Raw genomic sequence first — 22,463 nt, forward strand, 5'->3', positions numbered from 1 at the left:
TACAAAAAAAAAACGTTCGATGTTTGGGCGCAATACGAATTGACGCAAACCAGTTTACTCGACTATATCTCTATCTACAAAACTTCAAAAAGACGCAACGAAACCAAGCTATTTCTGACACGGTTGATCACAAAGAATAAAAGATAGGTCACGTACAGCAATAATGTTTGAATTAAAAAAAAAAACACACGATGTGTGATAAGCCAAGCCAAAGAAAATGGTCCTATATATTTTATGGGATTGGAAAGGAATCGGAGATTATGGGTTTCGTCCGGTTGACAAAATGGTTGATTCTACCGTCAACAACTACCAATGAAAAAAATCAACCAGAGCTAGCAGACGGAAAATGCGTCGTATTTCATATGCACCTTTGCCAGCGAATACTGAGAGAATTCGAATGAGAAATTTTTATGCATGCACCGTATAACCAGTTCCTGCACCGTCGGACCATCATCTGTTTGCGTCTCTGTAATTTAGATCCTTTAGATAATTTAGAAAAATTACTAGTAATAAGTTTACACACAAGAACTACAGAAGTTCAATAGTGATGAGATTATGATGTTATCAGAAAAGTCAAGAATAGTATAAGGTGATCGATCAAAATGGCGTACATCTAGCTAAAAAGTACTATTTTAAAATATTAAACATAATTACTTCAATTCTAACAACCCAAGATATATATTTGGTTGCAGCATGACGAATTGGTCAGTTTCTACAATAGTTTACGGAGCGACTGCTGAACACGTTACCAATTATCGCCTTACAAAAGGAACAATGGCTCATCGAATCTGATCGTTTCTTGTTGGATTTATTCCTTCAAAAATGTAAAGCTCAAGCTTATTTTAGAGCTCTGTTTTCGCAAATAAGATGATACCAGTTCTTCAAACTGAATCGTTCGGCCATAATGCAACTTAGCAGAACGAGTGATTTCGTTTTTTGACTGTGGGTAGCCATTCAACGAACTATATGAGCTCCGCTGACAATTGCGGAGGCTGACAGCTGACGTGAACGTTTAACAAGAATACAGTATTTGTAAAAGACACGAATTTCGAAAACCTGTCATCAATCAATATCAAAATTTTAAATAAAGAAAAAAATTTACCAACAATAAAGCTTTAAAAACATCGACATACATAGTGGAGGTGGTTTAATTGGTTCTTTTTGCAATTGTCCAACTTTAATAACGCACCCACATTTATATAATTCGTGATAAAATTTCCTTTTAAGGATAAGTAAAACTGTGTCTTCCCCAGACGACGTCCATTTAAATGTATGTAGAAGCATTTATGGCATTTTCTAGTTTTCACCAAAGTTCTATATATTGTGGTCCTTATGCCAGCGATACAAGTAACTACCATCAGTTATTTTTGATGACAACAAGTTAATACAAATCCAAAATCAGGGTAAAGTTTTTTGCCCATATTAATAAAAGGTTCGTCCATCCATATATTTAAACCTGCGATACGCATAAGCTGTACTTATGCTGAGCGTCCCAGGTTGAACCTCCGAAGCCATTCCTAGGAGAATCTTCCAGGGGATTTATTGGGAACAAGCCAAGATTTGCCGAAAAAGCGTGTTCTGTAAGAATGGCGCTCACGTAAATGTTCAGAACGTTATATCGTCTTGTCTACAAGATGAATAGAGAAAAAATAGGGAATCAAGATTTCGAGGGCTAGCCAAAAATGCTATACATTTTTATTCCTTGATTTTTCATGTGGGAAAAACATAAAGAGTTTCGTTTACGGCTCTTTGTCACAAATGTCAACCTTATGAAGATTAGACGGCAGACAAGTTCGCAACAACTTCCTGTCAACAAACTGCAGTTAAGTAAACTGGCTATAAAGGCGACGTCAAAGAGAAATGGTGCGGACGTATTTTGACATCTGAACGGGAAACCAAGGGCGAACATGCGCACCGTGATTTGCGGCCGCAAAGGAAACCGCTTTCGCGAAAAAGTCCCCCTAATTTCGGGAGGTGAGCACCAGTAAAGTAGTCCCGGCTAGACTACTATGAAAACTCAGAAAACGTCTCCGATGCTTCCGAGCAGAAACATTTCTAACAATTGGTAACAACGATTTACACATTTTAGTTAGGAACAGCGGCAAGGAGCTTGAAAATATGAAACTGGAAGATTCGTACTTCTCACGAAATAAACAGAAAATTATTTTTTGTACGCTAGAGTGGCCTTTTTATACGATCAGTCGTACTCTAATTTCTAGACATCAAAAAAACAGTAGCACTATGGGAAGGACAATCAATTTTTTTAGATTACAGATTACACCTCGTGTCAGATAACCACTGCTTGGAGTATTTCCGATAAAATTCATATGATAGTGCTATAATTCAATATAATAACATGTAGGCGTCTCGCTACGGAAAAATCTATTGTGGAGGCGCCCAACATAAAACGGTTTCCGAGCTTGAACCATCTTCTATTTTTTTTTTTATATCATAACGATTCTTATGACAATCACATCTAATTAAAAAAAAATTTTTTCTTTTTTTTTAAATTTATCTTTGCGAGAATGTTGTCCCTCAGGTTAACTCTCTGTACGTTCTGCCCTTCGAAAATTCCCGGGCACACATGTTTAAGTGTAAAATTTTATTTCACATATTTTGACCTGGTCTTAAGATTGCACTTCATCAAACTAAAAACCATTTTTTACTTTTTCGATTTTATCATTAGCTCTTTTCGGGATTAATTACAGTAATATTGAGGGCAAGCGACTGTTAGAAGCGAAAGAAGTTACACGTCCTCTAAATGCATCGTCTAGCCATTGCTTAATCTAGTGCAAACATTTTCAAGCAGTTTACGTGAACGTCGTAAACGTCGTGAAGAAGCCGATCACGTACTCACTGTATTTACAAGGAAATGGTTTCAACCGTAAAAGGGGACACATAGAAGAAGGTTATCTGTAAATACATCATCTGCAGCTCAGTATTTCAATACACATGTCATCCTTAAGGACCGTTTGTTTTGGGACTTCTTATTTGAAGGCGCTAAATACGCAGCCAAGGAGTTCCGGGTGCAATTCCTGGTTGACGTGAATTTTCGGGTGATTATAACTGCTAGTTTCATCCTAATCAGGTTTGACTAGAGTGAATACGATAACACATTTAAACCATACGTAGTTCAAGTGGTTTTACTACGCTATCAGCTTCAACTTCAATAGGGGTATTTTGATCTGAGAAATTTGAAGCCCCGAAAAAGTTTTAAAAAATATGCCCTTACCTTATTAGTATTATTATTCTGCACTGAGTTGCTTAAATCAACACAAATATTACGCCTTGATCGGGTTGCGTCAACACTATAGGAATGGATCCTCCACACTTATCCCGTGCATCATTAGTAACCGCGTATAGCAGCGCATCCGAACAACTTGCGGAAGATGACTAGCTTCTTAGTCACGCGAGATGAATGATAAAAAAAACATCGAAATAAATAATCGATGCATAACCTAGTCATTTCAAAAATCAGACACGTTTTACCGAGTCAAATCGAATGATTTTAGTGGAAGACTATAGAGAACACTTACAATTTGGTGACGTTGATAGGTGGTCCGTTCAGATGCGACAGAGGATCGACCCAGTGATCGTGGACGTAACGTCTTTCCAGCTTATTGTATTGGCAGCTTTTGTAGAATTGTCGAGATGGTCGCTGGTCTTCTGGCAGGCAAGGCCAAAGCTCTGGTTTGCGAGGCGGACTTTGACCGAGAACTTCAACAACTTCGCATAGGTTCTCCGGGTTGATATCTAGCGACGGCAATCCGCTCGCCAACCCCGTGTACAGCAGCGCCAAAAATGAGATAATAGCGAGCCACATCGCACAGCTCGGTCGTAGGCCGACGTCAACTAGGCAAACTGCGTAGGACTCGCTACAGGTGCACTGCACGCACGCAAAATGAGCGCAAGTCTTTTTCTATATGATATTATTCTTATATCGGAAGCTTTTGGTTTACTGCTCTTATCTACTATACTCTTACTGTTATTACATATATTACACTCTAGGTAGCATAATAGTTGTTGACCATTCGTTAACTTTGTACTTTCTTCAAGCACGGAGTCTTTGAAACTACTCTCGGCCAGGACACAGATGATATGCACAGGAGCCCTACAACAAAGCTTCTAAATGCGACCAGTATCAGCAGATGGTCGCAGGCGGATATATATGTTGACGCGGCTTCATTATGATCGGTCGATGATTTTACGAAAACACTTAGGTACAAGGTAGAATAACTATTATAACATCACACTTTGGAAATCAGCCACCATTTCACACGCCTCAATACACGAAAAACACAGTTTTGTTGCATATTTGATTCATCATCTGTATGTTCCTATATACTGTAGTTTAAATAGCTAGTGATCCTTCCGGGAGCTTCCTACAATTGAACTTGCCGACCATTTATCTTCATTAACTATAAGAAGCTATGCGGTAAATGATCTTCTGAAAATTAGAGTAACAATACCACTAATCAAATGCTTGACTGACTGTCTACAAATAAACACGTTCAAGTGGAGACTGAACCTTAGTTGAACTAACTTTTCGCCACTCGTCTAGCACCCTCTGTATAGAAATGTATATCCCTAAGCTGCACTGTGTCCTAAGAGTTGTCAAGCTGGCATGTCCTTCAAAGCACATGGCTGTCAGCTCCTGAGACGACACCCCCCGCGTATGGAGAGGGCTGTTACCTGTGGAGGAAGGATGACATGGACGTGCTGTACGAAGATGATGCTACTTTAGGTCATTCAGCTCTGTTAGCGCAAAGTACGTATCATGGAAGAAGCTATACTTCTCGTTCAGGTAACGAAGCTCATGTTAGTGAAAATACGGGCACATAAGCGCACACTGTCGACAGCTCTAGCTGGAAAAGGGGCTATGAGCATACATTGGGCGATTCCACCGCAGCAAATCCCCAATACGTTGTTGTTGTTACCCGCGTATTTTTATACTTCCCTATGGATTAGTATGCTCCAATGATAAAAATAAGTGTGCCAGATAACGGAGGTATTTGCTATTATCGGACACAGTGGTCTGAACGTATACAAGCCAGAAATTTGATTACTAGTCACAATTTACAGTGTTTTTCGAACGGAACGAACCGATACTGCTATATGGTTTGCTTTGGGGACGACTTATTATATATACGCGGCCGACAATGGATTAAACTAATAGGTTACCTGCACATTGAATTGGGTGCAGGTTCGCAGCCAATATATATAATACCGCCCTGATTATTCAATGCATAAATTCACCAGTAGGGCCTTGTCGCAGAGTCGGCATATCGAACTGTCAGGAAAGCCTTGGTCTGCTCTTATAACGAAATTTCGAAAAAGCGGGATATAACCTTATCGCTGAACCACCGTGGAAACGGTTTTACCGTCGATTAGCGGGAAAATTGAGCAGAGAAAGCAAAAGGAAGTTGCTGCAAGAAGTGCCGTGTGCACGAGTTTCATTGTTTTATTTGATAGTGATAAATCGTGTAATGGAATACATTGGCATCGTATGTTAAACACACCATGTAATATATCTGAATAGGCTTAAGTATTCCTAAAAATGATGTCGTTCATACATTCCACATATGTGAAATATAGCTCAAATGTTTATTTATGTTGTGAAGAAAGCATTAAAAATGATTAGAGACGATCTTTGTTGATGTTTGTATTATGGAGCCGGTTCATTGTCGTTAAATACTTAGAACAATATAGAGTATTAGAACTAAACGCAACTCTATTTAAACTCTAAGAAGAAGATTGACGTAGACGCCCAACTGGAATGGAAGAGGATGCAGAGGAGGATGACTCGCAGAATCCTATCGTTGATACCAATGATTATTGTTAGATTACGATTAACACCAGTAACAACAAACTCTCTCGCAACTGTGACAATCTAAGGATTAAGCTTGATACATTGTTGAAACAAAAGATTAACAGGGCACAAGATCAATTTATAGCAGAACGTTTATTACAGAAGATACGAGTGTCACTAATGGCGAGGATTGAATAACCTTGACTACAGTATGCTAGGCAAATTTTCTGTATAAGATAAATTCTGCACCAATTTGATTTTAGTTTTCTGGCCCTTCTTGTTTGCTAATTCATTATGAACGAAATTCACGTGGGCCGGTTGTATGGACGCACGATACTTCATTATCGATCTTCTGAGAGCAATAGGGTGACCTTGGCCATTTTTAGTGCAACAGGAAGATGCTTCTGACTGCTTAGTTAGTTCAGTCTTAACCGAGTAACTGTCAACTCAAGCTTTTCTGTATTATATCATTTTCATCAACGGTGATGAATACAAAGTAACCTTTAAGCAGTCTTCAACAGAGTTCAATAAAGCGTGCTTATTTTATCATTTATTATATCTTGGAAAGCTCCCTTTCCAATCAGTATCTCAAAGTCGGTGCCTATGTTAGTCATCCGGGGATTTTCGAAACATGAAAAAATTGCTATGTGAGGTGGTTAACTGTTAAAACCATTTATTCCGGTAAAAAAACCGCGGAGAATCGTATATATCGTCGGCTTTGGATAGCTTTAAGATGTGTGATTTGGTAATATGTGATTTGAACTAAAAGTTCGAACTTTTCAATAAAAATATGATTTTTTTGAGAAGCAACCGTTGCTTGTTAAGAATTTCAGTATTCACTACTCTTTCAATATTAGTTTTTAGGTAATTTTTTCGCTTGTAAAAATACTGGTTTGCTTGATTAAGTACACTATTGCTCGTGTGATATTATAGTCGATATATATCTCTGTCAACGATTCAGAAAAGCCAATAAAAAAAGAAAACTCCAACAGTCAGATCTAAAACCGATCTAACTCTAACAATCAGAGCTAGTTTCAGATAATTAAATCCTTTCTCAAGTATCTATTTCCGAAAATTTTTCATGAAGAAATTCAGGATTTCATATTACGCAAATAGCTTATAGCAGTCTTCGAATGGTTCTCAATACTAGCAAGATAGTCTTAAATGGGAACTGCTGTCGTAGGAACAACGTTGTTTGGCCTGATATTTGCTGTATGTCGAAAATTTTCTACAGAATATAACACGAACGTGTTGCGCATTCAGTTGAGTGCAAATAAATTCATTAGATATTCAGCCTCAACTTATTTTAGTATTTAACACATCCTGTAAAGCACATCTCGAGACACATACTGTCTAACTTAACGCGATACATTATAGCAAAAATATGAGAAACTTCTAGTTATCGTTAAGCTAATTGGTAGTTTTCGGTAGGAGTACATATATTTGACCAACTTGGCCGAAGCAATGTTCGGTAGTACAGAATGGCAGATTAGTAGAAGAAGGAACGCTTATTTCGCTGTCGATCAGGGAAGGCAGTAAGGAGTTGGCAAGGATAGCTTTAACTCTTGAATTTAGGGATTGGCTGCTTTCATTAATGTACCAAGTAATGACTTTTAGACAATCGACTAACGGCTTTCTCATACCGACGGAAGCTTGAACTCAGACTACACCCATTTGATGTTTTTCGCATGATATTCGCTAATCTGAAATCAGCTTATAATCCAGCCTAAATGTATGATGTTGTCAGCGAACGAACTCTCAATGGCTTGATGATTCCGTCGACATCAAGAACAAGGATGGGAGCGATGTTTATCATATCTATCGTAAACTTGGGTGTGTAATAGCCAAATTCTCCAGGCTTTCCGAGAAAGAAATTGTGCATATTAAAGTCATTTTAATCAGCTTTAAAATAATGCACGTCAGTTTTAAAAATACTAGAAATATAAAATAGCCATCCGTTTGTTACCCATGAAGTGTACCATTGCTCTTCTTCCCGACAATGTGTCTTCATAATTTCTGTGACACGTAGCAGACGATATTCTAGTCAATCGTATCGAATGTATGAAATAATAAATACATGAGAAAAGTTCAAGTGAATAAGCCTTCGACATTGATCTATTTTTACTCTACATGTTTGAATCTACATTTACATCGAATAATGACCGTTTGGCTAATATCGCAGTTAATCGACATTATTAGATGAGCCGGGTTGTTCCAAGATGCAGTGTTTTCTATGGCTCCAGAACCTCATCTACCGTTTCAGATTGATACCGCAAGACAGGTAACGCAATACACAAAACGATAATATATTTCGAAACGATTGACATTTTCTTCGGAATGCATTGCACTTTGTACTTTGTATTCTAATTGAAAGTTATTTAATTTTTTCATAAGAAGCCTTGCGGGTCGTGCAGGCTTACTAATGCCATAATAACATTTTCTAATCAAAGGTATACGTGATGTGTTAGCGGGTGTGGTAAGCTTATAAACCACAAGGTTGTTATGTGTCGGCATTCTATCATGTTCCGGATCTTATGAAGGCAACCCTCTTTGATAAGCTACTTCCACTAATATCAGTATTTTGTGGTAGTTTGTCTATATTTGCAGTTCATTTACTTTTGTTCCGCTTTTATCTATTACATTACATTATTACATAGCAACCTCGTTTATAATTGCTATTATTATTATCATTACGTTTTCTAACTAATGTATGTAAAAAAAAAAGATATCATAGACATATTAGCTAGCGCTTTGCAAGTAAAAGGATCTTCGAAATTCACGTTCGCGGAACGAGTTGTGAGGGGACGCTACCTACATAAAAGTGACTCGCCAGGCATCATAACAGCTCGTAAAAAACTTCACATCTTTAGAGTATCATGTTATATTATCCTGCGCAGTAATCTGCAACCTCATTGAAGTACAATTAAATTAATGCTTTAGCAATACGATCCTTATTTCTATTCTATAAAATTTCTATTCTATCTATATAATATTATAGAAATGTATGTTTCATTTTAATGTTCACTTAATGTTTGCAGTTTCAGCTTTTAAAAGTGAGTAGGTCTGATGGAATTAGGGTGACTTGCTCCAAATGGACAACCTTATGTAATCCATTCAGCGATTGGTAGAGGGCTGTGTTTGCCTCCACTAAAAGTGCTTATTCTTACTACTATTTTCTACTGCCACTGTGACTAAGCATAAAATCCACCTTCGCCTCTCCTGCCATGGACATTAATATTCACATTTTATCGGGCCGAAAATCGGTGCTCCCTTTCGGTATTTCGTTAGCTTTAGTACTGAAATAAAATGAATCGTCGCAAACATTTCGTCAATTGTCGAATGAAAATGCGAAGTTGAGTAAAGTACGCGAAACCCTGTAAAATTGACAATTTCCAATTAACCATTTTCTAACTAAAGGATATATTTGTTGACCTATAGTTCTTGTGCTTTCAAGTTAAAATTAAGTTTAATTATTATAATAATTGGAAATAAATTCCAGTTATTATGATAAGTAAAAGTGTATAGGGAGCAGAAATGATCTCCTTCTCTACTAAAAAAAAAAGACGACAAAGTAGTAGTAAAATACGACATATCGTAAAAAACTTGTTACTGAAATTCGAAGCAGCATGGAATTAGTCTACCACGCGTTACCTCTACCGGCGTTTGCTATCGCTTCCGTTTTCGGCATTATGTGAAAATACCGCAGCACTAGCACAAAATAATTTCACAGTTTACGTATGAAAAACGCTGGTTGAGCCTAGCTGCTCCGCTTCAACCCTTCGTAGAAGAAAATGCATTTATGCTGCGAGCCAACATAATGGAGCCAGTCATGGCTGTTTCTAATAGGCCAAGCCTTTTCGGACATAGTGTTGTCTTAAAAATGTTAATTTTGCCTGGATGCCCTCCAGAATTCCGGCTCTACATACCAAAATAGATATAAACCATATATACAAACATGGTAGGCAAATCTAGCAGCAAATGCAGGAACTATGGCAGAAATGCGCTGTATCTCATTTGCGGGCTACAAGATCATCGAAATAATTTGAAAGCAGGCTTGTTATTGTTTAAGAACGATATCGCAATTAAAATGTATAGAAGGGCGATGGAAAATAAACAACACGCGATCAGTCCGTGAAAAAGGTAGGAAATCTATCGATGGTAACAAAGCTTTTTACAAAACCAGCGCATGAACATCTTAATCGACGTGACGTAATAATCGTTGTCGATATTCCTAATAAATTCTCCGTTTTCGAATATGGTTGTGAGATCATATTGTCATACGCTACACTGAATCGGATCTATCGGCAAAAGTTACTCTGAATATGTTTCGACTTATACACCTCAAGAACAGTGAAGTTTACATCCCGCTGCTGTTTGCTCACTTCTTTACCTGTAACATGAACATGTTTACAAACCAAATGTATTAATAATGTCCTTTGAAACTTCCGCAGCCAGAAGTTCACGCCTCATCAATTTATTAGTTATTATGGTGACTTTAGATTTTGATGTGCCATCGAGCTTAGGAGGAACTCATCGAGGACCTTTAATCAAATGTAAAATCGAATATGCTAAAGTTTAGTGTCAATTTTTCGATTCGGGAAGAAATCGATCCAAGTGCTACGGCTCATTTTGCTGTCTACATGGGCTTTATATGAAAATATGACTTTTTTGCAAGGCGGAGCCGCGTTTAGTAATGCTTGGTGAGCCAGGCGCGTGTCTGAAAATGGTTGTAGTCCAATATTATCCATCTTCTTGTTTCTTTAAACTTAAAGAAAACGTGAAACAGTTGATCTCGGTTTCTTTATATTTTCTCATGCTGTCATCATTTTGTTTACTAAATGGGTCGCTTACAGTTTCAATGCAGCGGTCAAAACACATTTAACGAAAGATAAACTTCCATCCTCCAGAGCTTGCTGATCCTGGCTTCGAAGTTATTAACCACATAATTTTGCTTCACAAAAACTTCACAGAGAAAGTCTTTGCGTGTCTCGATTGAACGGACGTGTTTGTAGTAGGACCCTTGGTGCATTGCGGATGAAATGATAAGTAGGATCGCAAGTATTCCTGTAATGCTTCAAAGTGTGGAGGCCCAGAAAAGCTGATTTCAATTCCGCATTGCAGCGGTTCCTCCACGAGAGGTTAACTTCGCTTTTAGTTTTCGCAGCTGTTCTTACATATGTGTTAAATTCATTCATTTTCTTGATTGCCATTATGAATTACGAATAATTGCCAGATTACTGGAGCTACTATCTAACATTATCTCATTTACTCAGATAGCAATACAGATAAAGTGCTGTTTAAAAATGAACCATGAAATTCACAAGCTCAAAGCATTTCAAAATTAATTGAAGAAAACAGGCATTGTTGCCTGTAAGATCAATTGCAAACAGAGCCTTCAGAACGAGTTGAGGGTCACCACAGTCGTCGCTTCTCTTAGATATTCGATCAGCCACAACATACCCTTTTGAATTGCAATGAGTTTTGCTAAAATTTAGCTTTGCAGTTTTGATAGAAATGGCCACTTCTTTTAGTAAACTGATGGCTAGCATGACTGCTTTATTTCCATTCCGCCCATAAGAATCATCAGTAAAGATACTATTGTCGAACCTGTATCCTATGAGGTCATGTAAATGTCTGGAATCACCTTCGCTTGCTTGGGATTATAGCTCCCACTTGCAGGTCTCGACCGCTTGTTGGGATTAGTATAAACTGCCGGCCCGGCTGGTAGACAACAGTTACGGGGGCCTGGACGCCGTCACTGGGTGTCGTCCGCGCCGCTGGAGTTCAGATGGTGAGCAAATACGAGAATTAACATTATACAGCTCCTAGCAGAGCGCTAAAACATCTCGCGAGTGTCAAACACTACAAAAGGAATTGACATCAAGGTTTTCTAGACGTTTGGGTATAAATTACCTGAATGACACCTAGTCCAATTCAATCCCGTATTACACACACATTAAGTCGATTGCACAAATGTTCCTCTTTGATAAATTACGTCTGAGGGGAACAGCAGAGTCTAGCCCAGCATCACATAACGCTTCGGCCACTTCATTCGTATTCGTAAGCGCGCTTGTGGTATGGATTACGCTATATGGATTCCTGAAGGTATTCTCTACTTTCACTGCATGAATCATTTAAAACTATCATTTTCTCGACGTACTCACAGCCTTTTTGCAGTAGGCCCCGAGGATTCTATCGGCGCTACGTGCTCTGTCAGGGCGCCATTAATAATAGTTAGGCAGACACTAGAACACGACTATCGCGTGTACATATTTCTTCATGAATATAAGTACACAACAGCAGAAATCATTCAGAAGTGTCCGCTGTAGATCCGTTAGCACCTGTGCTAGGTCATGCCCTGACTATCCGTTAAATGGTTTCCCCCGAGACAGAATTGAGCGGGCTTATCGTCGGCTATTATACGATTGAATGTATATGCTAATGTTGCTAGAAGTTATTGAACATCAGTAACTTTGTTTGGTAATAAGTGAATTGAGGCAACGTGGTGCAGTTGCGCATGTGCCTTTAGCTCAAAATCTTCCATGCGGACGAATCCTAATAGGGCTATTAAGTTGAGTTTATTCAATCGGACATATCGTTTCATGTTAAAATAGTAGTTAGCGATGACACTCACCCATTATAGTCTACGTAGCAGCTTATTTGAAATTATCCTTGTTAGTACACAACATCCGTACGTTTTATCTGTCAGAAAATCTTGGTGGTCGGTGTTTCCAGTGGCAGTTCTAGTGCGCTAAAAAAATGAAGACTTTGTCCTTTTTTTCCACAGAATCTCCACTACGCTTTCGATCGCTATGTCCACTTTCAGCACCAGTGTTCTCCGACAGACGATATGATGGGAAAACCTGATTTTGGACCTTTTTTTAGGATTTCTGCAAGCCATCAGCTACATTTTTTTTAAGATCTTAGAATTGGCCCTCGGCTTCAGTTCTCCATGTGACTCGGTGTTTGCTTTCTGCTTACTCTTAGTTGGTACTCGCAAAGTCGCTATTGCAGTGCCTAAAACACCAGCTAGCTTCAGCTTCCTAATGCATGGCTCATACGATAGTTGGCGCAGAATGACTCCAGGCATATGCGTACTAGTAGATCGTGTGCTTCTTTCTCGCAACGTTTATTATTAACACAGTTCTTTAACTTTATGGTGACATTTAACAACCATGCGGAATTATCGAAGACAATTTAGACATTGCATCGTTTCTTTCCAGCGTAAATACCACATTGAGATTTCTAGTTACATTTAAGATTAGATTATCTACAACAATGCTGAGACAAATTCTGACACGTTTATCTCCCACTAGAAATCAATCTAGCCGTTTGTAAATTTGTTTCGGAAATTTGCATTTTTAGCATAGTTAAACCTTATCCAAGTGACATCTAAAATCTACCTTCAATTATGAAAAAATCATTGTTTTAAAGACCGGTCTATTTGATCGGATACAGTTAGGAGATGTTTGTGAGGAGTGCCAGTAGTTTTAGTGTGATCTGTGTCTGAACTCTTCCATAAGACAAAGAAATCATTGTTGTGCTTGACGTGAAGCCCTTAGACACAGCCTCAGTGCTTAATTACTCTGTGTACTATTCATAATAGCGAATACCCCCAAATATGTCTGGAAGTCCCTAGCTGTACAATGTTGAAAGCCAGCGTAATCTTAGCCAAACTATTCTAGAAGGCAGAGTTGGATTCGATGTGAAGCTCACGCAGATCTAGGCAAAGTCTTAAGTGTTGCATAGAAGCCATTACAGGAAAATATAACGCCGCCCTGTCCTTCGTCCTTCTCATAATGCCTTTGTATTCAATTAAATCGATCTCTTCCGAAGTGTCATATCTATGCTACCCGCGGATAGCAGCGCTGCCTGAGTTAATTTCTGTGTGCGTAAATTTTTCTGATTAGTCCTAGCTACACAATAGTTTAACTGTTTAGGTAAATTCGTGTGATAGAGGGCCGATGTTTAGAGCAACGCTTGCCATATTGCTCCTTGAGTTCGAGATCCGATTGAATATTGAGTTCAGGGAAATTCTCGAGGATAACTTGGAAGATTTATTTATCATCTTAAGTGATTAATAATGAATCGTTGTTTGCTACGCTATTATTAGACGTGATCAAATGCATCTGAGAACTATAACTTGCATAAGATGATGATTTGCAAAGATATTCCAATTGGTCATAAAAAAAAATGGAAGGAATACACCACACTTTCTAGAAAAGTTGAGTTTTGACTAACATTCCTTTGTGTCGAATTTAGAAAGGGGTTGAAAACACCCAGCAACCGAAATCTCCCGACGGGGAAACTTCAGTTGGCAAGCGAAGATTTTATCTGGCCAAAGTTCGTTGGGCTGCGATCTCTAATTGTAATCAAAACTAGGGACAACAAGTTAGAATTTGACATTTTTTTTATTGTGTTAAAACGATTTGAATAGATGTGTTGATAGTCGCAATACATCGAATTTATCGCCGCATCAGCTACACTATGTCTAGTACCATTTAAGCTGGGGTTATTGATACGCCAAAAATATATATTTCAAAAACGTCTTCATTTTGCCAAGGAGTTTTTATGCCAAAAGCTACTTTCATCGCTTTGTACATATACCGCTTGTTGTCTTACAAAACAATCTAGGTGGAAATTTACACTTCGTAGCAGATGATGAAATATCACGCACTATCGTTTACAGAGGCTTACAAACAGAATTATGCGATCGTACGGGGCATTTTTGAAGTTTTTAGAACGTGCGAGCGAACACCGTATGGTAATACTTTTTCTAGAATGGGTTTATTTGCTGGGTTTTCTTCAAACTATTTCCCAAAGCAACCAAATTCGATAAAAGACATGCCAAAAAAATCCGGCGCATGCATTTAGCATAAGGCGCATGCGCTTCATCATAGATGTAATTGTTTTGGTAATTCGAAGCTAACTTGGTTTGTGGAAAAAAATGTTAGCTAAATCTGATTAAACAGATTTTTTCACTTTAAACCAACAGAATTATCGTGCGTTCCTTTCTTTTTTTTTAATAACTCGACGTATTTGACGTTTCTGGTATTCTAGGTGACCATTTCATAGAATATTGATTGTTAGGGTCTAACTTGGGTTGCATGCAATACGTCAGGATTATTATTTATGCTTCAAATAGCTATTTTATAATACCTTTTGTTATTTATTTTGGTAAATTCTCATCACTTTTGAAATTTCCGTCTGCTTTCAGCAAAGTTGGAGATTCCGAAAACTACCCAAAACATTAAATGTTTGGGAAGAACATTTAAGAAGTCTTGTGGTAGTCATTGAAGCATTATTCTTTGAGCAACAATAGTTAAGAAGTGGCAAACTTTTGCGTTGAACATTTGGTGCGCTAAACAAGCACATCTTGAAGTAAACATTGGCCAAACACGCCAAAAAATGTCAGAGAGTACAAATGAGACGTGCTTTGAACCGTTATTCTAAATTGATGTCGACATCTCTAGAACAAAAAAACATTCGCACATGACACATATTTTATTCAGATCTTTCTTAGGTACATAAGCAAAGTAACTCTCGATTAATATCAGCAAGAACGAACTTCACAACATCAGCAGATATGTCGTGAGTTTTACGAGTGGTTTGCGTCTCCTTTCTTTCTAAAGTACGGTCAATAGTGCAAAAACAACTAGCTTGTGAGAGATATAGACAGTTCCATACACCTTATTCGCCCTAGAAAGGGCCGTCAACATTTGCAAAACATCTCAGCCTGAACGCTTCATAGTTTAAAGGAACGATACGATTATTCGGATAAGGGCCTTCTTTAGTTCCGCGTAACTTGCACATCCTGCCCTTTATCCGCTTAACTGCTTGTAAACTTCGTTTTTAGTAATCTAGTAATTATCTCTATGTGATGATAGAAATCAGTCTACAACGCCTCTCATGTACCAATTTGTTGACGGAACCACATATCGGAGGGCCTGCTTCGAATTAGTGAACCGTCGATCCGCTTATATTTTAAATACATTGAAATAAAAAAAAAACAACGAAATATGTACAATTCTCATTCCATAACATGATTCTTATTGTGTTTGTATCTACAATACAATAATAAGCATGTTTCGAATATATAGTGAATCGTAGGTGACGTTGAAGTATGCAATTGCTTGAAGTAGGACAGCCATTAAAATCTGATTGTAGACCTCTACAAACAGAAGTAACCCAGCGCGATGAAGTTCAAGGTTTGTCATTTTATAATAAATGAAGAAAAGGCTACAAAAAAAGCGTTTCTGATGACTATGAAAAAGATTTTTTGTCCAATTTGACCGTAAGTTACTGTTATAATGGACTGACCGTTTTGGCCAGAGTACTTACATTATGTACTAAGTACCCTGCGACGAAACTAGTAGAATTATCCTACTAGTTTCAACCAACATCGAGTATACTCGCGGATAATATGTACTACAGAGTGGCTCCGTTCGTTGGTCCATTTAGCGCAAATGCAAGCTCAATATAACTGGAACCTTGGGTCTTTTATGTGTACTACATAGCTAACAGCTTTCCAACTATATAATTATAAATTTTCTTTCCAAATATACATAAGATTAACCAAACACCCCTCAAGCAAAATAATCTAACTAGGTGATATGTTAAATGGTTTCATAATGTCACTGTATATTAACGCTCAGCTGCCAGGATCAACCAAGGATAAAACACCATTTGTATTTAGTAAAAACAAAGTTAAATATTTCATAAGTGTTTATTCAGTTTACATAAAACACTGTAACTGGTTTATCTGGTCATGCGGAAGACAAGAGAGACAAAACTCCGATGTATGCTACCTAAATCATTACTCCCTTAATCCATTTGGTCAATGTACTAAGTAAGGTTACGATTTTTTTGCCATTCGCTGCAAAAATTGTTCTACTTGCTTGTCCGTTATGGTAACTCACTATTGCTCTATGAATACGTAACCGTTGCACTCTATAGTTAGGTATGTTTTCAGGAGACCTCAACAACAATTTCGATAGGTAGAAAACCAATACACATGAAGTATTTATTAGTCGATAATTCCAAGAAATTCGTGCAAGTTAATTAAGTTCACTAATAAGCGTTTGTGGCACGATATTGTATTCTAGCGGAGCCAATGTTCTTGCCACGTGGTCTTTGAGACGTAAGAAAATTTGGTGGCGCGGGAAGGGTAGCAAAAGGATGTTTGTAAGCCACAAATTTAGACTAGATTTCAAAACATGTGTTCGTATTAAGACAGACCACACATGAAAAAAACGCGCGGATATTTTAAAATAGTAAGTTCCGATTTTGATCGGTGTCATCTTGCCTCAACCGATCTTATGCTGTCGTTATCAGGATGATAAATACATTTTTAGCAAATGCTGTCAACAATGATGGCAAACAGATCAATCGAATTAGTGTATTTCTGATAAAAAACAAATTTGATTATTTTTATCCTGTTTGATGAAGCTATCATCTATTAAGCATATGGTGACTATAAATAAATATACGACGTTAAAAACATCACGAAAATGATAAGATATTTAAATCGTAATAAATCTTAAATATGTGATTAATATAGATGTTGTCCGAAATAGAGGGTCAGCAATCGTATCCTGAGGTCTTAAAATATTATAACATTTTAAAGCTATGAAACAAACAGGTTTTATGGGAAAATAAACTCATAAAACTCAAAGAAAACGGATAATATAATTCCACAATTAGGCCAACCAACAAGATTGCGAGCTGATTTTTCAGTCAATTATTAGTACTAATATATGGCGCATGATGTGTACAATATCATAACTGGAGAGCAAAGCTGCTCTGTGTTTTCTGTGTTTGGTAGGCTGCTATTTCAGCCAGCGAGAGCAAAGAAAATCCGTTGGCTAACTTGATTTCTTTATCAATTTTGGAACTTCTACTAAAGCAGTTCCACTGAAGCTACATTTTGTAATTGCCACTTTTTGGCTGCCTTTCCTAAACGCCTCATTTAAAACGTGTACAAAATATCGTATTAGTTAAGGGTGAGGCGATTTTTTTTTAATGGACGTTCCTGCTTTCACTTTTGTTACCATTTATCTGACTCTGTATGTGCTCAATGAGGTCCAGTGAAGACACACCCATAGCTTCAATTATTTCTCAACAACAAACATTATTATTACTATTCTTATATTACATCAACATTATATCATTTTATTATACTATATCATACTAGTTTCTATTACTCATACATTCGGAAAACATATAATTAAAACCTATCCTTTATTACTTAATTACTGTGATATTACATTTGTGCCGTTTTACGAACCGCCCGCTTAGTAGCTTAAAGGTCTCCATGTGTCGGTCTCGAACGAGAGCCGGCGTCTGTGCTTACCCGCTGGACAACAAAGGAGCTCGCCGTGTGCATTACCTGTGGTAATAGTTAGCTGCGGTCAGTGTTGCTACTATTGGCCAGTACACGCTCTGGGCAGTTTGTCTTCCACCGCCGTCTTCCCCCTCCAGCCGCTATTCGATATATGCGTGCTCCTTTACTTTTTGTGCGGATATGCTCCTGAGATTGTCAACGGACTGTATGTACTTGATTGGCGTCTGCGTTTAACGTTGCCTAGCTAATGCATTCGCCTTAAATTTGGCGCTCGTATCGATGCTGAGTACAGTAGGGTCGGTAATGCTCCTTGGAGGGTCAATTCGCTTGGGGTTTTTGTGCCATCTAGTCGGGAGCCAAAACAACAGGAAGAGAGGATAATATAAAAGACAACGACAACAATTATAAACAAAAAAGAAGTGACGAACGGAAGCCAACAATTTGTGTCAGTATCATTCACTCCCATCGAGCGCAACAGTGGCATCACACACAGCGTTACCTATCGTTGTGGCCTCTATCATCGTCGGTCCAGTCAAGAAAAGGTAGCAAAGGGATCACGCACATCGCTGCCCTGCGTTTAGCGCTGTTGTAGTAATAATTGTGGTATATGTGGTTACAGCAGGAAGAACCTGACATCTCGAGGTGTTGGGTTGCCTAACAACGGCCTAGCCCAGTTCCCGTAGCTTGGTGGCGTGCTTGGCTCATCGGTTAACTATTTGAGTGATCACATCATCAGCTGCCAGAGTGATCTATAAGCAACAATACGTTCACAGTTTTACTATGGCCTCACCAGATTTCGCACAAAGTGTCCAGGAGTTTAAAGAGATCACTGGTGCAGATGACAATCTAGCCACACAAATGCTACAGATCTGTCAAGGTAATCTTCAGATGGCAATCAATATGCACGTTGATGGTGGGGGTATTGATATCGGTGCAGAGGATACGACCCGGCCACCGAGCCCTCCACCTCCCAGCCCCCCGTTGGCAGCCGATTTTCCGTCGGCGAACTCTGGTAATCCGGCTGCCGGCTCCTCGAACGGTGAATATGTGCGCCCACCGTTGCCACCGAAGCAAGAAGTCCTTGTGGAATCATTCAGCTACGGAGCAGGATTTGGTGAGATCGACACGTCGTCTGGTGGTAGCCGGAGAGGTAACCGAGGTATTGTGGAACCGTTCCGGGATCTCCGTCGCGAGGCCCAACTGCAAGAGGAACACATGGAACGCGGTGTAGGTGGCCTGGAAAATTTAACGTCAGCCGCCCGAAGAGCTACCGCGCTCGAAGATCTATTCCGGCCCCCGCTAGACCTTATGTTCAAAGGGACATTGGACGGTGCCCGCGAAGAGGGCCGTCGTCGGAATAAATGGGTACTAGTAAATGTTGTCGACCCAACGAACTTTCCGTGTCAAGCGCTTAACCGAGACGTGTGGAGCGCTAGTTTAGTGAAGGATATAATTAAGGACAGCTTTATCTTTTGGCAGGTGTACAGCACATCGGAAGACGGCTCGAAATACAGTCGCTTCTATCCAATTGAGACGTACCCACATGTCGCTGTCCTCGACCCACGAACTGGGGAGCGGCAGCTGTATTGGTCAAAGATGGACGCGTGCACCTTCGCCGAACGCGTGACAGACTTTCTTGGTCGTAAGCCGTGCCCTGACCACTCATCGTTAAGCGCCTCGAGCACGGAAGCATCCGGTACTTTAGGTACAGCGCCACCATTAAAGAAGCCGAAAAGTAATTCTGCTATCCCACCGTCGATTGAAGAGATGGATGAAGATGAGCAGATGAAGGCGGCTATTGCAGCGTCGCTTCAGGGCCAATCCGTCGAAGCACAGAGCGATGCCGAGTCGCTAAAGATTGCCAGTGAAAGCTATACGAAGTACTTAGGCCCCGAGACCGACCCCAAGTCGGAGCTCATGTTCCGTTATCCTGATGGCGAACGGCGGGTTCACTCATTCCCATCGACGTCCCGGTTACGCGCGCTCACATTGTTCGCGCACGAACAGGGCTTCGCTGAAAGTAGCCACGAACTTGTCACCAACTATCCACGAAGAAATCTGTCAGAGTTGGATTCAACATTGATGCTCAATGAAGTTGGACTGTTCCCTAAGGAAACGATCTTCATTCAGCTGCGCTCCGCTTAAATGCCCAGTGCTGAAGAATAAAAGGATCTTGTTCAATGATACGACTGATAATAGTAATAATGATGATAATAATAAGAAGATACAGACTAAAACAAATGAAGAAACAGATAAAGAAAAAAAGGGAGGGGAAAAGGCACGGTTTACTAACAACAAACAGTAAAGAAACACTGAAACACACGATAAAAACATACATACACGATTGACTACCTTTCTAAGTTCAGCAAGTACGTTCAGACCAAAAGACAGATCAACAGACAGACCTTGTATCCTGTGCACTGCTTTATTTCGTGGAAATCACCTACGCGGCAAGAGAGAACGTCAACATGCAAATAAATGAACAGCTGCGGAAGCCCAAACAGCCACCAGCCGCGCGTCTTCACAAGCAGCAACTACAACGACATCAATTGCACGGAAATAATTAAAAGGTGATGACCAGTGAATGAGAAAGAGATACAAAAAAAGCTAAAGAGAGAGTTCTGTAATTGTACGAAAAAGGAATTATGAAAACTAGTGAAACCGTCTCCCCGCTTTGTTCGGGGGCAAAAAAAAACAAATACAACTTCAGATGTCGGCAGCAGATGGAATGAATCAAAAGTGTGAATAAAAAGTGTGTATCCGGTCGTACCTGCAGTCGCAGTGTTCCACCAAACCGAGCGAAACTCAGCGTCATGGATTCATTAGCTTCGTATGAGAGATAAGTGAATTGGGTCTTTATTTGGCTTAGTACTTCACAGGAGCATTGTTTAGGTCTGCGGGCCGATAAACCAGTTGGGGCGAAACGGAAACGAACAGAATTGGTTCTGTGCTAAATCCACTAGGTAGCTTCAACAACAAAAGAAGAACTAAGTCATGAGCTTCCCTATTTATGATAATATATGTGATCTAAGTTGTGGGTTTGCTGGCGCCTTTATTCATTCCCGCCAGTCGAAATTCAAATCGGGTAAAACAAGACCTAAAAGCGTTGATAGCTAAGAGATGTCATTGTAAGTCGGTTGTATTAATAGTGGTTTGAAGTTGAACCGAATTTGTATTTCAACCAACTAGTGATAATATATATATCACTGATATATGACGTGAAGCTGAAGTTTTGTTTCAGAGGGTTGCGACCTTTCTAAATTAATAGTTGATCTAAAATTCAATTCGGTTAGCAGCAGTCGTTTGCCACGTTGCTTGTTTATTTCTAATTAGCGGCGACGGTGGCAGCACTAGCATCGTGATATCTGTGAATCGGTATTCGTTGAGTGACAAAAGCTAATCCAGTACAAATACTTGAATTTCAAGCGATGGTAGGAATATAATATTGCTGATAATAACAGTAGCATTTATTAGTTAATAATTGTGGCTGCGTTTCAATCGACGGTTAGCTCGGCAACAACAGAATGAACAACCGGAATCCAGCCTGCTATGCCAGTAGCAATAGCAGCAACGGCGGCGGCGGCGGCGACGATGACAGATACAGCCATAGTCACAGAAATAGGTAGCGTTTCTTAATAGCAACAATAACGGTCGTAACATTACGACGGCAGCCATGACGATGCTGTCATATGAACTATCACACACATCTATTTACCTGTAGTAGCTCCAGCAGCGCAAAGGGTACTGGTCGTGCTTATGGCGGTCATTGTACGCGGTACGCATTGCGTGTAGACTTCTGCGCAGTGAGTAACTGCGCGTGCTTGGTTAGCGAGCTTTCGGCCACTAACAGGACAGTAATCAGTTAAACAACATCGCTACGATGTCCGAGCAGAGAAGGAGAGCGTTGTCGCCACTTGACTAGCCGTAGTCAGCCATCAGCAATAGCAAACCTACTCTAAGCTAGCTTGCAGCAGTGTCGCCGTTCGTTCGCCATTGGCGTCTCTTTGACTTTTTGCAATAGTGCTCACAATTGTAGTTGCTGTAATAGTTACAATAGCGTTCTGTGTAGCAAAGTATATACGCGTCAATTCTGTTGCGCCATAAATCCGCAGTCGAGTCGGCGAAAACAGAACCTGATGACCGATAGCAGGCGTTATAGTGCGACAGGCATGTAGCCAAAGGTCTACGGAACCATGAGCTAAGGACCTAGCAAAACCGTATGGCGACCCAAACCGTAGGCCACACTCAGATAGTGGGTTCAATACGGCACGAAATGTTCTGCTCTGCATTATTCTGCGGTGCGTGCGTGCG

General features: G+C 39.5%; 2 protein-coding genes across 5 annotated transcripts in view; one reads left to right on the plus strand and one right to left on the minus strand.

The window, feature by feature from the left end:
* LOC111246583 (uncharacterized) overlaps positions 1–4,593 on the minus strand; it is a 123,689-nt gene extending 119,096 nt beyond the window's left edge. For all 4 annotated transcript variants that reach the window (XR_015325403.1, XR_015325402.1, XR_015325401.1 and 1 more), the window contains exon 1: positions 3,537–4,593. Coding sequence is in view for 1 of the 4 variants with exons in the window: in XM_086985803.1 (XP_086841929.1) it covers positions 3,537–3,823 (287 nt within the window). In the remaining 3 variants the exon portion in view is untranslated. The remainder of the gene's footprint in view (positions 1–3,536) is intronic.
* A 13,562-nt stretch (positions 4,594–18,155) lies between these two features.
* LOC111247864 (UBX domain-containing protein 7) lies at positions 18,156–20,956 on the plus strand. Its single transcript, XM_022799345.2, has one exon. The coding sequence runs from the start codon at positions 18,933–18,935 to the stop codon at positions 20,295–20,297; it is 1,365 nt and encodes a 454-aa protein (XP_022655080.1). The 5' UTR covers positions 18,156–18,932; the 3' UTR covers positions 20,298–20,956.
* Positions 20,957–22,463: the final 1,507 nt, after the last annotated feature.

The sequence above is a fragment of the Varroa destructor genome, unplaced genomic scaffold (genome assembly GCF_002443255.2).
Source record: "Varroa destructor unplaced genomic scaffold, Vdes_3.0 BEIS01000003.1, whole genome shotgun sequence".
Lineage (NCBI taxonomy): Eukaryota > Metazoa > Arthropoda > Arachnida > Mesostigmata > Varroidae > Varroa > Varroa destructor.